This window comes from Suricata suricatta, chromosome 2 (assembly GCF_006229205.1).
Source record: "Suricata suricatta isolate VVHF042 chromosome 2, meerkat_22Aug2017_6uvM2_HiC, whole genome shotgun sequence".
NCBI classification, from domain to species: domain Eukaryota; kingdom Metazoa; phylum Chordata; class Mammalia; order Carnivora; family Herpestidae; genus Suricata; species Suricata suricatta.
In genome coordinates this window covers 33,010,130-33,022,515 of record NC_043701.1, presented here as the reverse complement: position 1 = coordinate 33,022,515, position 12,386 = coordinate 33,010,130, and the positions used below count along the sequence as shown (strand labels likewise).

Below are 12,386 nucleotides of genomic sequence, written 5' to 3'. Positions count from 1 at the left end.
AATGTAGCATATTTATTGAAGTTGTATATATGTTTTAGGTAATCTGCTTCATCTCAGACTGAAAGTAGACAAATTGCCTTGGTGACAGTCTCTGGGTCACTTACTTGATATTGTATTGCCTTAAGAAATGTAGGGACAGATTGAGTGGGAGTTATCTATTTAATTTGTTAAAGTTCCAGGAAGATTGACACAGTGCCTCCAGAATAGAATGTATTATATTTGTTATAAATTATTTAGGCTGAAAGATCACTTGTTTCCTTTTTTCCTAATACAATAATCTGACGGTTTACTACTGTGTGTGAACAAAAAGATGTCAGTTCATTTGGCTTACAGTGGATTTTATGATATAGATTCATGTAGGGCTCAGGCTTTGAAAGTTATGGCACTGAAAAACTGAAGGAATGTGGAAGTGAATTCTAGAATCTACAATGAAGACTTTTATTCCCATTTGCTTCTGTGTAAGTGCTATTGACAGCTAAAGACCGTTAATTGATTATTCTATTCTTGAGCTACAATCCTTGGAGTCAAGTTAAAAATTCTATTTCTTTCTATTTTCAAAAAACTAATTTACTCTTTATCTAATCCAAGATCTTTCCATGTTCATGACCCACATTTAGGCATTAGTGGTTAAGAAAGGGCATTCTGCAGTGTAACTGACCTGGGGTAAGTTAACAATTCTCAGCCCCAGCTTTTTCAACTGTATGAAAATGCAGATCATAACTAATATGCTTCAGACTTTCATAGGTTTGTAGTGAGGATAAAATGAGATGATCCATGTAAAAATCTTAGAACCATGCCTGAAAAAAACCACCCGTACCAGAGGTTGTTTCTTTTTCTTCTTTTAATTTTTTATTATTTTTTTTTGAAAAGCAATGGGAGTTCCTGGAGTAAAAGTATCATGTTAAAGGTCATTAGATAATTAATACAAATGTTAAATAAATAAATAAATAAAACTTTCTGGCATTTCTGTCAAGCTCAGCCTCTGTGACAAGCATCATGAATGTAAATATGAACAAGAAACTTGTAGTCTAATGGGGTAAACTGATGTGTAAATAGTCATAGTGTAGTAGAAAGGGACTAAATAATAGACTGATGGGAATTTAGAACTTGGCTGAGAATAGTCTAAGAAGGGCATCACACAGTAACTGATGTTTGGATTGAGTCTAAAGAAAGAAGGATTTTGCCAGATAGAGGGGAAAGGGAATGAGATCAGCAAATGGAAAAGCTTCCCTGGAGGCAGAGGTTTGCGAGGGAGGTGTAGGTTGAAAATGACCTTCTCTGCTATGCTAAGGCATGTGGAGTTCACTGAGCTCATTAAAAACATCTAACAAGGGGAATGCTGTGATCGTCTTTAGGTTTTATTAAAATAATTTTGAGAGTGGCAATAGGATGCCATCAAAGGGAGCAGTCAGCTAGGAGAGTGTGGTCCCAGGTTGACATAACAGAAGTTTGCACATTGAGCCGTGGAGTGGAGGTGAGGGAGCAAACCATGTCATTCTTAGAGGACAGACCAGCAAGACTTGGAGCGCAGTAAGCACGGCGAGAGAGACGAGGAGGACTCTGGGGCCCAGTTTGTGTGACCTGTTGAGTCGTGATGACTCTTCATTCTTCCTCTTATGAATTTCAGACTTCAGTGAGAGATGCTAAGTTTTTGTTCTTGTAAGGAAAGAAAAAGATATAGCAATTTTATTAGAAATGATTAATAGTAGCTCTTAATTGTAATAAATTATCTCTTTGTATTCTCGTCTAAGAAATTTGCCAAACTATATAAAAGTTGAAGGATACCTCTATTTTTATATTTAACTCTGGTCTTCTGTGTAACCTAGCCTTTTTCTGGGGGGAGGAGGTGGGAATTGCAATTGTCGACAGAGATTGGAAAGCAGCCAAGGAACAAAAAATGGAAAACAATTTAAGTTTTTGTGCCACAAATTAATCTAAATGGATTGATTCAGGTGGGGAGAACTTCACAGATCACACCAGTTTTCTAAAAGAGCTATGTGCTGAGAGAAATTATTATTTTTTTTTGGAAATGCAGTTCCTTTGTTCAGAATATTCATTTGTATGAACAAGATCTAAGATGCTTCTTTAAGAATGTAATATGAATATATGTATGTATGTATATATATATATGTGATAGGTAGGTAAATAGACATGTAAATGTACACAGAGAGAGAATTTATGTATTTTCATATAATCTACCTGGGTCTGCTTCATTCCAAAATGATTAAAGAAGTCTTAGTAACACTTGCTTGTTTAGTAACCACATATGATTCTTTGCTCCAGAGAGATATTTGGTTATGAAAACAGCATGAATCAGATGATCTCACCCTGAATACTGCATAATATCTTCCAGATTCAAATTATCTCCAAATCAACTCAGACCATGCTTGAAATACCAGATGTTCCCTACCCTTCTTTCCTTTTCCTTTAAAACATCTGACATGCAATACCCTTTCTTGGGTCAGAAGGGTCACTTGAAATGTTGCCAACCTATCTGGTTACCTGAAATAATGAATACAGAGAAATTGATCCCATTTCTTACCCTAGAATACGAAGCAAGGGACAAGGGGTGTTTGGAGGCACAGATCATGATAATGTAAGTTCAGATCTGGAGCCTGTATGTAGTTAAGGATATCTTAAAAATCTTATTCGTCTAGGACTAGTATTCCAGCATAAATAGTATAGTCATTTTTTATTTTTTTTAAATGACTTTGATAGGTATTCCTAAAGCCTGACCATAGCTTTTCCAAATATAGTCAATCCAAAGGATCTGTTTTTTTGGATACTGAAGAAGAAAAATTAATCTGTCATGTCCTGATATTGATGCTGGCCAGAATGTGTTACTAAAATTATATGAAGTAAATAGAGAGCTTTTGGGACCTGTGTGCTTATGAAAAACATGTGTTTTTAAGCACCAAGTGTTGATTCTGCAGGGAATACCATATCACATTTGCTGCTAAAACGATTACATGCAACAGAACTGCATTTCTGCTCTCAGAACTTAACTTTTTTTTTGTTTCCTATATAAACAACTCCTCCAAACTGAATTCCAAATGACTCTGACCTATAAGAGGCAATAATCTGTTAGCTTTCTCAAGTGACTACTGTCTGTTTAGCGTTTAGATATTGAGCAGATGACTGTGCCGAATAACAAACTCAGGTAAGTTTAATCTGAAACATGATTTACAATCATAATTTTAGAATTAAAAAGTTGGTTAGATTTGATCTAACTCAATCCCTTCATTATCCACATGAAGAAACTCAGAGAAGAAAAATGGCTTCTGAAATCCCTGGGCCTGGCAGTGACACCTGGGGACCAGATCACAGTCATCCAACTCCCTTGAGTGCTCTTTCTACATTTTCACTGTTCTTTGTTTGGCCAAGACGTTCTTGATCATTTCCTTAATACCTGGGATGACTAATTCTCACAACATATTACCTATGAGCACACATATCTTGGTGTTTATATTAGTCCAGAGATCTGGACTTCACTTTCTAAACAGCCAGGTTGCCAGCACTTTCTGGGCCCCCCTTCCCCTGTACCACTCCCTCCCTCCCTCCCCTGCAGGACCTCTGGGTACCATTAAGTAACACCTTCTCTGTTCTTACCCCTCACTAAGAACTCTCAAGCCCAGCTGCTTGGGCAGAGAATAACCTATAAGATCTGGATGTCTGAGAGTAACAGCCAAGGCTCTTGAGGAAGGAAGGATGCTAACCAGAAGGTGAAGCCTGTGCTGAGAGTAAATGGGAGAGAAGTCTAGGCAGAAGAGTCCTGGGTCCTGCATTTCAGGGAATCCTCAACACAGAAGTGAAGGAAGGAGAGAAATTGGCTGAGCCCTTAGGGCAGATGAAGTTGCAGGCCCTAGCATTGGAAGAGTTGGGGAATCTCAGCTTCTGTGACCTCTGCCCAAAAAGGTCTGCGATTGGGGCCCTAAGAAACTGTCTGACGTGGCTCTGGCTCTGAAACTCCTTTTACTATAGAGTGGAATTAGTACACTTGCCTTCATGTGATAAACATTTGACTTGTGAAGGGAAGGATACCAGATGCCTAGATGCCTAACTTGTGGCAGCAACAGAAACAGAAGAAATTTGCCTCATACCGGTAGAGATATGTCTGCTCTGCTGCAATTTTATCACATAAATTGGATTTCACAGGATTAGAGAACACCTTGCATTCTAGATGTGGAATTAGGCACACACTAGAGTGTGAGCCACATTTCTTTGTTATTAGTGGCACTGTTCATTTTTATCCGAACAGGTTTATAACGAGGGTAAGAATATGGAAGAAGTTCTCACCCAGTAAGTGGCATGGGTTAGAGAGCATCATGGCTGGATATCAAGGAGATTTAAGTTTTACACCTATATATTCATAGCTATAAAAATAATTTCTTTTCACGAAATCTCTCTAGGAAAACAAGTCCATTCCCAGCCTGAAACTCTTCTTAATCATGTTAGCTGCGAAGAACGGTTTTGAAAGCTAGCTTCTTTTTCTTTGTGTGTTTATTTTTTATTAGAACTGCTTTCATTGAATTATGGCAGGACAGTGTATCATACTGCCGTGATCTCATGCCACTCTCTTTCATGTTCCTGTTCCCTTTCTGTGATACTTTCAGAGTCCCCTCACTCCTTGTGTCTGAGCATTTGGGGAAGCTGAAAGTGTGTGTGTGTGTGTGTGTGTGTGTGTGTGTGTGTGTGTGTGTGTGTGTAGGGGCGGGAGGGACACTCTTCAGGTGGTCATAAACCGAGCTAGGAGGAACCTATATGGAGACCTAGTTGTTAGTTGGCCCTCCGGCAAGCCAGTGTGGGTGGGAGAACAAGGGAGCGAGCGGTGCTTGCTGAGCTCTCCGGGCAGGCTGCAGAGCCCTTTTCTCAGATTACTGCTTCTTTCCGAGTCGGTGTCCTAACCGCTCTGAGGCGTCCCTTCTGTGGCTTGGCCAGCAGAGCTTGAGGGGTACTCTTGCTCCCTGACTCCCCATCCACTGTATTTCTCTAGTGCTTCTTCCTTACCATTCTCATCCTCGGAAGATTATTTTTCCCTTGGGAAAAGCGAAGGGGAAAACAAAACCCCACTTAGCCTGTTGCAAGTCTGGTCCTATCACCTTTCCAGTGCTCTGAGGTGTCCCTGCTCTAACAATGCCCGCTTTTGCCACCGGCCTTTGCATAACTGTCCCCTTACCTTGAATGTGCTCCGTCCTCCTCCCCTCCGAGCCAGGAGCTGCTCATCCTTGCAGTGCAGTTCAAGCAATATTTGTTCAAAACACCCCTCCCAACCTTCCTGACGGATTCGTATGTTCCCGATCTAGAGCTCTCAGTCACTTGTAGTCCTGGCCCTTGAAACAGAGATGGGTCAGGAAATCTTTGGAAGCCGCACAGATGCTCCACTGAGGCACCGTGGAGCGCCTGCCACACATGGGGGTGAGGCCAGCACGCTGGTGACTTAGCTGCACAACCGGTAGCAGAACTGCTCTCCTCTTGACCTTCCTTTCCTGGCCTCTTGCACCGGAGGACGCCCAGGCCTGCCCAGTAATAAGAGCACATGGGCCACTTTAAAAGACATGTTCATGACACATCACCAGTTCTAATAATTCTAATAGATAAACTAATAACTATTTTAAGAAGTTAAAAAGCAGGTAGGAAGGAAGGAAGCACTTAGGCCCTTTCCAATGCTGACACTGGGCCTTAGTGTCAAACCTCTGCTGACCTAGTGGGGTTCTAGCTTCCAAGTTTCATTCAGAATTAGAAAACAAGATGGTATTTTTCCAGTATGCTTGCAGTATTTTATTAAGGCCAGTGTTGCCCAGACAGGGTGATTCAGATTTGAAGGCAGGTAAGAATTTAATATTACCTTAATCTCATACGTGTGTGCATATATCTGTCACGAGATAAGTTGTATTTCTTACTGTGAATGATACACAAGAGAGTTTAGAAGCAGCTGATTTGAGCCTGGCTATGTGATTAAACCTTAATAACGTCATCTTAATTTTCATTTGGGATCAGAATTTGGCAGGAGATGAACGGAACGCAGTATGAAGGAAATCCATATACCAGGTGGACTCAGGATTGTTAACTCTCCTGTAATGGAAAACTTGAAAGAGCTTGAAAAAGAATACACTTTTTTAGATTGCAGTTCATTTTAGTCTGGATATCGTAATGGAGAAAATTCTTTAATTACATTCCTACAAAAGACCAGAAAACTCAAATAACTGGTTCCTCTCTCTCTTTTACTTAACCCATTTTGTTTCTGTACTATGAGCTATGATCACTAGTGATGAGGAAACAATTTAATTCCTTAAAAAAATAATAAGAAGTGTCATCTAGTATTAAACTATATAATTTTAACATCTTTTGAAAATTGGTAATGGGGACATGGCAAAGGTGATGAAGTTTAATTAATACTGGACAGATTTTTATCACCTTTGGAGAGTATGTTTGAGATGGTCTGACTTAAAAATAATGTGGGTTCCCCTGAGCAGCTGGGTAGACCTTCATTATGGTAAGAGGATGTGGTCATTTTCTTCTGGAAAAAAAGGAAGAGCTTCATCTAAACTTCAGAACATGGTCAGACTGATCTTTCAAGGAACAAACTACAGTGTGGTTTAGATTGCATAGCAAAAGCAGAACTTGGTAAAGTTACAAAAGGGTGCCCTGGTAGAAAATCTATTATTTGTCCAGCTTGGACTCTTACCCCAGGCACTAGGTGCTAACAAATTTGTCGGGAGTCACTGATGTGATATTTAAAACATAGTTGCCTGGTCGCTGGTGATTTGCCGATGGGCTGATACAAAGTGGGCCGATCTTTACTCTAATATCAATAGTTGGGTAAAAGAGTTTATATTGCCTTCTTGCGTCCTTCCCTCATCTGTACCCCTTCCTCTTCTGTGTATTAAGTCATGTCTCAGCAAGTTCCCAAGGATTGTTGTTTAATGTGATTTAAAAAATAGTTGCTGGAAATAGGGCAGTAGTACGTCCCCTCTATACCCTCTCCAGGCGTAAATGCACAGACTTTTGTGTCAGAAAGACCTGGACTCAGATCACTTCTCTACCATTTATTTACACATTGATCTTAAGCAAGTTGTGTAGCCTTTCTGACTTTCAGTTTTCATCTCTAAAATAGAGAATAATATTGCTTATGAGATATTTTAAGATTTTGATAAGTGCTTACCTCTATTCCTTGCATTCAATATGTTTGTGATTGCTATTATACTTTAAATAATATTTTGAACATAATAAATATGTAAATGAATAAAATGGATATATGTTAATAAAATAAATGAATACTAAATAATAAATTAAGTAAAATTATTTGAATCTTAATTGCTAAAATTTTTTATATTCCTTGTTTGCTATAAAATATGTCATTTGGGGATAGGCTTGCTTTCCAAGCTCCGGCTCTTTAACTGCTCCCTGTTCCTATTGCATACAGGGCATTTAGTGACCAAGGAGATAAATTCATGACTTTTTGCAACTTGCAGTATTTGTAGTCCTCTAAACAGTTGTTTTCTGATGCTTTTCCTTTCGTGGATAAAGCAATAAGAATACAAGGTGTGTTGGGAGGTGTTTGAAGTCCCCATATCCATATCTAAGTGTCATCTTTGACCAAACAATGTGATACTCATAAAAGATTTGTTTGAAAGTTCTATCAACAGTAGTGGTCATATGTGGAATTTAAGAAACAAAAAGATGAATATAGGGAAAGGGAAGCAAAAATAAGATAAAATCAGGGAGGAAGACAAACCTTAAGAGACTCTTAAATACAGAGAACAAACAGTTGCTGGGAGGGGTATTGGGTGGGGGGATGGGCTAAATGGGTGACAGGCATTAAGGAGGACACTTGTTGGGATAAGCACTGGGTGCTGTATCACTTATATAGTGATGAATCACTAAATTCTATTCCTGAAATCATTATTACTAATGATAACATAATATTATTGTTATGTGTTAGCTAACTTGAATTTAAATTTTAAGGAAATGTTTAAAAAAAACAGGAGTGGTAAGTAGAATTAGAAGTGCAGTGTATTGAATTTTTTAGATTTTTAAGAAATGCTGTAACATACATTGTTTTCTACTTAACAGATGGGCTTAGGTCATGAGCAAGGATTTGGAGCTCCCTGTTTAAAATGCAAAGAAAAATGTGAAGGGTTCGAACTACACTTCTGGAGGTAATGTTTTGAAAACGACAACCACATCAGTGATTTCTGTCCTTCGGCACTTCTTCCTCAGACAGTGGAGATCTCTTATAAATTCTCTAGCATGGTTGTTAAGTTGTAGATCTGTCATATTCTTTTCTAAGAAACAAATAAAAAATAAAGCTATTCTGTCTCCTACCATTACGTGTGACTGAGCTAATTGGACCATAGTAACTGTATTTGGAGTCATTTGCTGCCCTTCAGATTTCCCATGAGTCTAGAATACTTAATATGTCTTTCTTCTGAGCAGCAGATAAGTTTATGGTAATCTTCTAGGACTGTTTATTAATTATAATTCTTTTCTTAAAAATTGGTAACTTTGTACATCTTATCTATATATTTGCATTAAACAATAAATATGATTGCTTAAGCATTCATGTACTGGTTGACAGGACATAGACTAGAATCTAATCTTCAAAATTTTTAGCTATAAGACTTGAATTAAAAAAATAATTCATTGTTATCATTGACTTGTATCGAGTTCAAGTATATGGAGGACAAATGTTGGTGGGTCAAAGATGTGAATTTTGTGTAGGTCTTATTTAAAGTATTTTAAATTTAAACTTATTTTAAAGTAATAGTGTATGTTATATAAACCTAAAACTCAGTATTTTAAGCCTGTTCTTATGAAGAATGTAAATGCTGTTCATCAATAGCTGTCAAGACTCTAGTGGTAGTTGATCTAAGTCTGTTCAAATTAGAATCAGCGCATTATTGTAAGGAGAAAAAAGTTAAAGTGACCAACTATACATTATTAGGATGTCGGATGCCTTGTTAGAATAAATAGCACGTGAGAACCACTTCTGTGCTGCATATTTCCATACAAAACTCCCCAGAATAAAAAATTACATCAGCTATTGGGACTGTGTACAATGTAAGTTAAAGGAGAATGTAAACAAATAAAATTTGAGATATTAGGTTCTTTTAAAAGCTAGTTTATTTGGCAAGTTTTAGGAAACAATGATAGTTATTTTAAACCGCGAAGGTGATAGAAACTTCAGCCTGCACAGAAATGACGGTACAGTTCTTTGTAAGGAGATAAAATTTTTCAGGGAGTTTTTTAATTACAAGACTTTCATGGATCTTCCCTGTACCACCTTTTTAGGGGACAGAGAAGTTAGGCAACATGTCTGTGGTGGTTTGGAAAAGTTAAGTCACTAGACACAAAACAGGTTTCATGGACTAGAGTATTTCAGCTCCTAATGTGCACACCATTCAGCTGTGCTCAGTGGGCTGTGGAGAGAGTTGCACTGCCCTCTGCTGGGCAATCTTAAAAAATCTTTTTAGGTTGATCATACAGTTGCCAAAAACTAATGAGATTTTTAAAGTTCATTCCTAAGTGATAGAATCTTTTCTCTAAAGCAGAAGGTTATCTTAGAGTAACTCTTGTTTGTGGTACATTATTTTTTTATTGCAGATCACGATAATCTGAGATTTTTCAGATTTAAAAAAAGAGAAGAGCAGATTTCTGTGGCATGAAAATCACTTTTTAATTTTAATTTTTTCATTTACTTATCTTGATATATTCTGAGAATCTGTTAAGAGCCATAAAAGACTATGGTTTTGCCACAGCCTCCAGCCTAGCTTGGGTTTATATACTTCATCCAGATGGTATTACTTACTAAAGCTGTCTTCTTCCTGGCATGAATCCAGAGACATTTCTCTCTCAGAATTCTTGATAATTCGCTGACTATTTCACACCACAGCTGGAAGGCTGGCGGGCAGGTGCCTCTGACCTCCAGATAGTCATTTTCAGTACAGTCTTTGAAGTAAAATATACAAGGCTGGTTGCCTGGAGTGTAATGAAGATCCCAGGTTTGGGCCCAGGCCACAGGATCCTGTCCACTTCACTTCCTCCTCTATCTTCATGACAGCCCTTGACTTCTAGGACCCTAAGGGCTTCATGGGGTACATTGTGAAAATCAGAGTTACATTATTCTCCACGTTTTACCAGTCTGACTTCCATTCAGCCACAAGAATGGTCTTGAAAATGGATATTAGTGTGTACTTCCCAATAGCTTAAGAACCTTCATCACTTTTCCACGAGGCTCTAACCTTTAGGCCAAATCTTTGGCTTAAAACCTCAACATCTAATCCTGCTTACTTGTCCAGTCTTCTCTCCCACTTCTCTTCCAAGTACCCTCTCTTTCAATTGCTGGAATATATGCTGCTCCCTGAAATTTGTGTTTTTTTGTATGTTTCCATCAGCTGGAAAAATGCTTTCTATTCTTCAAGTCTGTCAAGCATTACCTCTGAGAACTCTTCCTTGCTCCCAGTATTAACTTGGGCTTCCATAGCAAAATACCGCAGACTGGGTGGCTTAAACAACAGAAATTTATTGTCTTCTAGTTCTGGAGGCCACAAGTCTAAAAGTCCAGTTTCAGCATGGTTGGGTTCTGGTAAGAAACCAACCTAATTTGCAGACAGCCAGATTCTCCCTGTGTCCTCACATGTCCTTTTCTCTGTGCATGCAAATGGAGAGAGAAAGGTATCTTCTCCTCTTCTTGTAAAGCCACCAGTCCTATCAGATTAGGACCCTACTCTTATGACCTCATTTAACTTTATCTGCTAAAAGCGCTATCTACAAAAATAATCACACTGAGGGTTAGAGCTTCAACATATGAATTTGAGGGTACACAATTCAGTCCTTGCCACCTTCTTCCCTACTTCTCCATACCCCCAAGTAAACGGTCATTTTTGGCCTTAGCACCTTGTATATTTGTAGGGAGCCAGGAAATAAATAAGACCTCACTATTCTTCATCATCCAGATTTCCTGTTGGCATCTTCCATTGCTGGGGACAAGGTAGCCCACTGCTGCAGTCCTTAGGGGTCAGCCTCCTGGAGGATGACCTAGGGTACCAGGCAGAAGGGTGCAGAATGGATTTGGAGAGCGAATGGAAGAGATCCAGTAGGCATGATTGACTGTCAAGGTGTGTCACAGCAGTTATAAAAAACTAGAAATAAAGTCTTAGACTTATGGAAGTTTAGAGTGAAACTTGGAACTTAGTTAGCCAAACCTCATTTTATATAGATCAATGACATAAAACCCAAGGAAATTAAAATGGCTTGTTTGAGCCTATTAGTTATTAATAAGAAATATAATTTATAAACATTTCCTATGTGCCACATGCTAATGACTACTTGTAATGATTTTCTATTGCTGCACAAATTACTCCAAATGAGCAGGTTAAAACAATACCTATTAATTGACTAAACATCCATTTACACTTTAGGTCAGAAGTCAAGGCAGGCTCAGCTGGATTCTCTGCATAGGATTTCAAGAGGCTGAAATCAAGGTTTTGGCCAGATTGAGGTCTAATCTTGAAATTGGGGGAAGAATCTGCTTCCAGGCTCATTTGTGATGTTGGTAGAATTCATTTCCTTCATTTCCTTGTGGTTGTAGGCATTAGATCCCTGTTTCTTTGCTGGCTGTCAATCAAGGGCTCTTCCCAGCTTCTAGAAGCCACTCACATTCCTTGGCACATGGCCACCTCTGTCTTCAGTGTCAGTAACAGTGCTTGGAATCCTTTCTGTGCCTTAAATCTTTTTGACTTCCTCTTCTGCTCCCAGCCAGAGAAACCTTAGGTTTTTTAAGGAATTGTGTGATGAGACTTGGCACCCCGGATAATTTCCTTTACCATACCATAGTAAGGTAATCATGAGAGAATGCGGGTCACAGGGTTCGTCTTAAAATTCTGCTTATCATAGCACTTGACATAACCTGTTTGTAACTAATCTTCATAATACCCTTTGGGATAAGTGATAGTATTCCCATTTAGGGAATGGGAACTCAGGGAAATTAAATGACTTACCAAAGACAAGGCTTATAGATGGCGGAGCTAGAATTTGGACTCAAAGCTTGCTAAAACCTTCCTCATCACCGTCTCGACAGCAGAACAGAAACTAGAACCCATGTTTACACGCTCATGACCAGTGAACTTTGGACTGCACCAGGCACTTTTCTCTGCGGTGTGGTGCTTTTGTGACATATATGTCTTTTTGGACAACGATGCTTTAGCTGTGAGTACTTTCTTTCTTCACTCTATCAATAATTACAAGACTAGGCAAAAATAAAAGGATGAGGATGCCTGATACTTAACCAAATAAGAGCTACTATCTCCTGGACACACTGTCAAGTAATATTTAGAGCTAAGAAAATTTATGAAATGTTAAGATGCAAACCCAAGATTTCAAGTTTA

At 38.7% G+C, this 12,386-nt stretch overlaps 1 protein-coding gene across 1 annotated transcript in view; it reads left to right on the top strand.

Annotated features, from left to right (window-relative positions):
- TES (testin LIM domain protein) overlaps window positions 1-12,386 on the top strand; it is a 41,731-nt gene that overhangs the window by 16,654 nt on the left and 12,691 nt on the right. Inside the window, exon 2 of the mRNA XM_029918251.1 lies at window positions 8,074-8,159. Within this exon, the coding sequence (XP_029774111.1) occupies window positions 8,074-8,159 (86 nt within the window). The remainder of the gene's footprint in view (window positions 1-8,073; window positions 8,160-12,386) is intronic.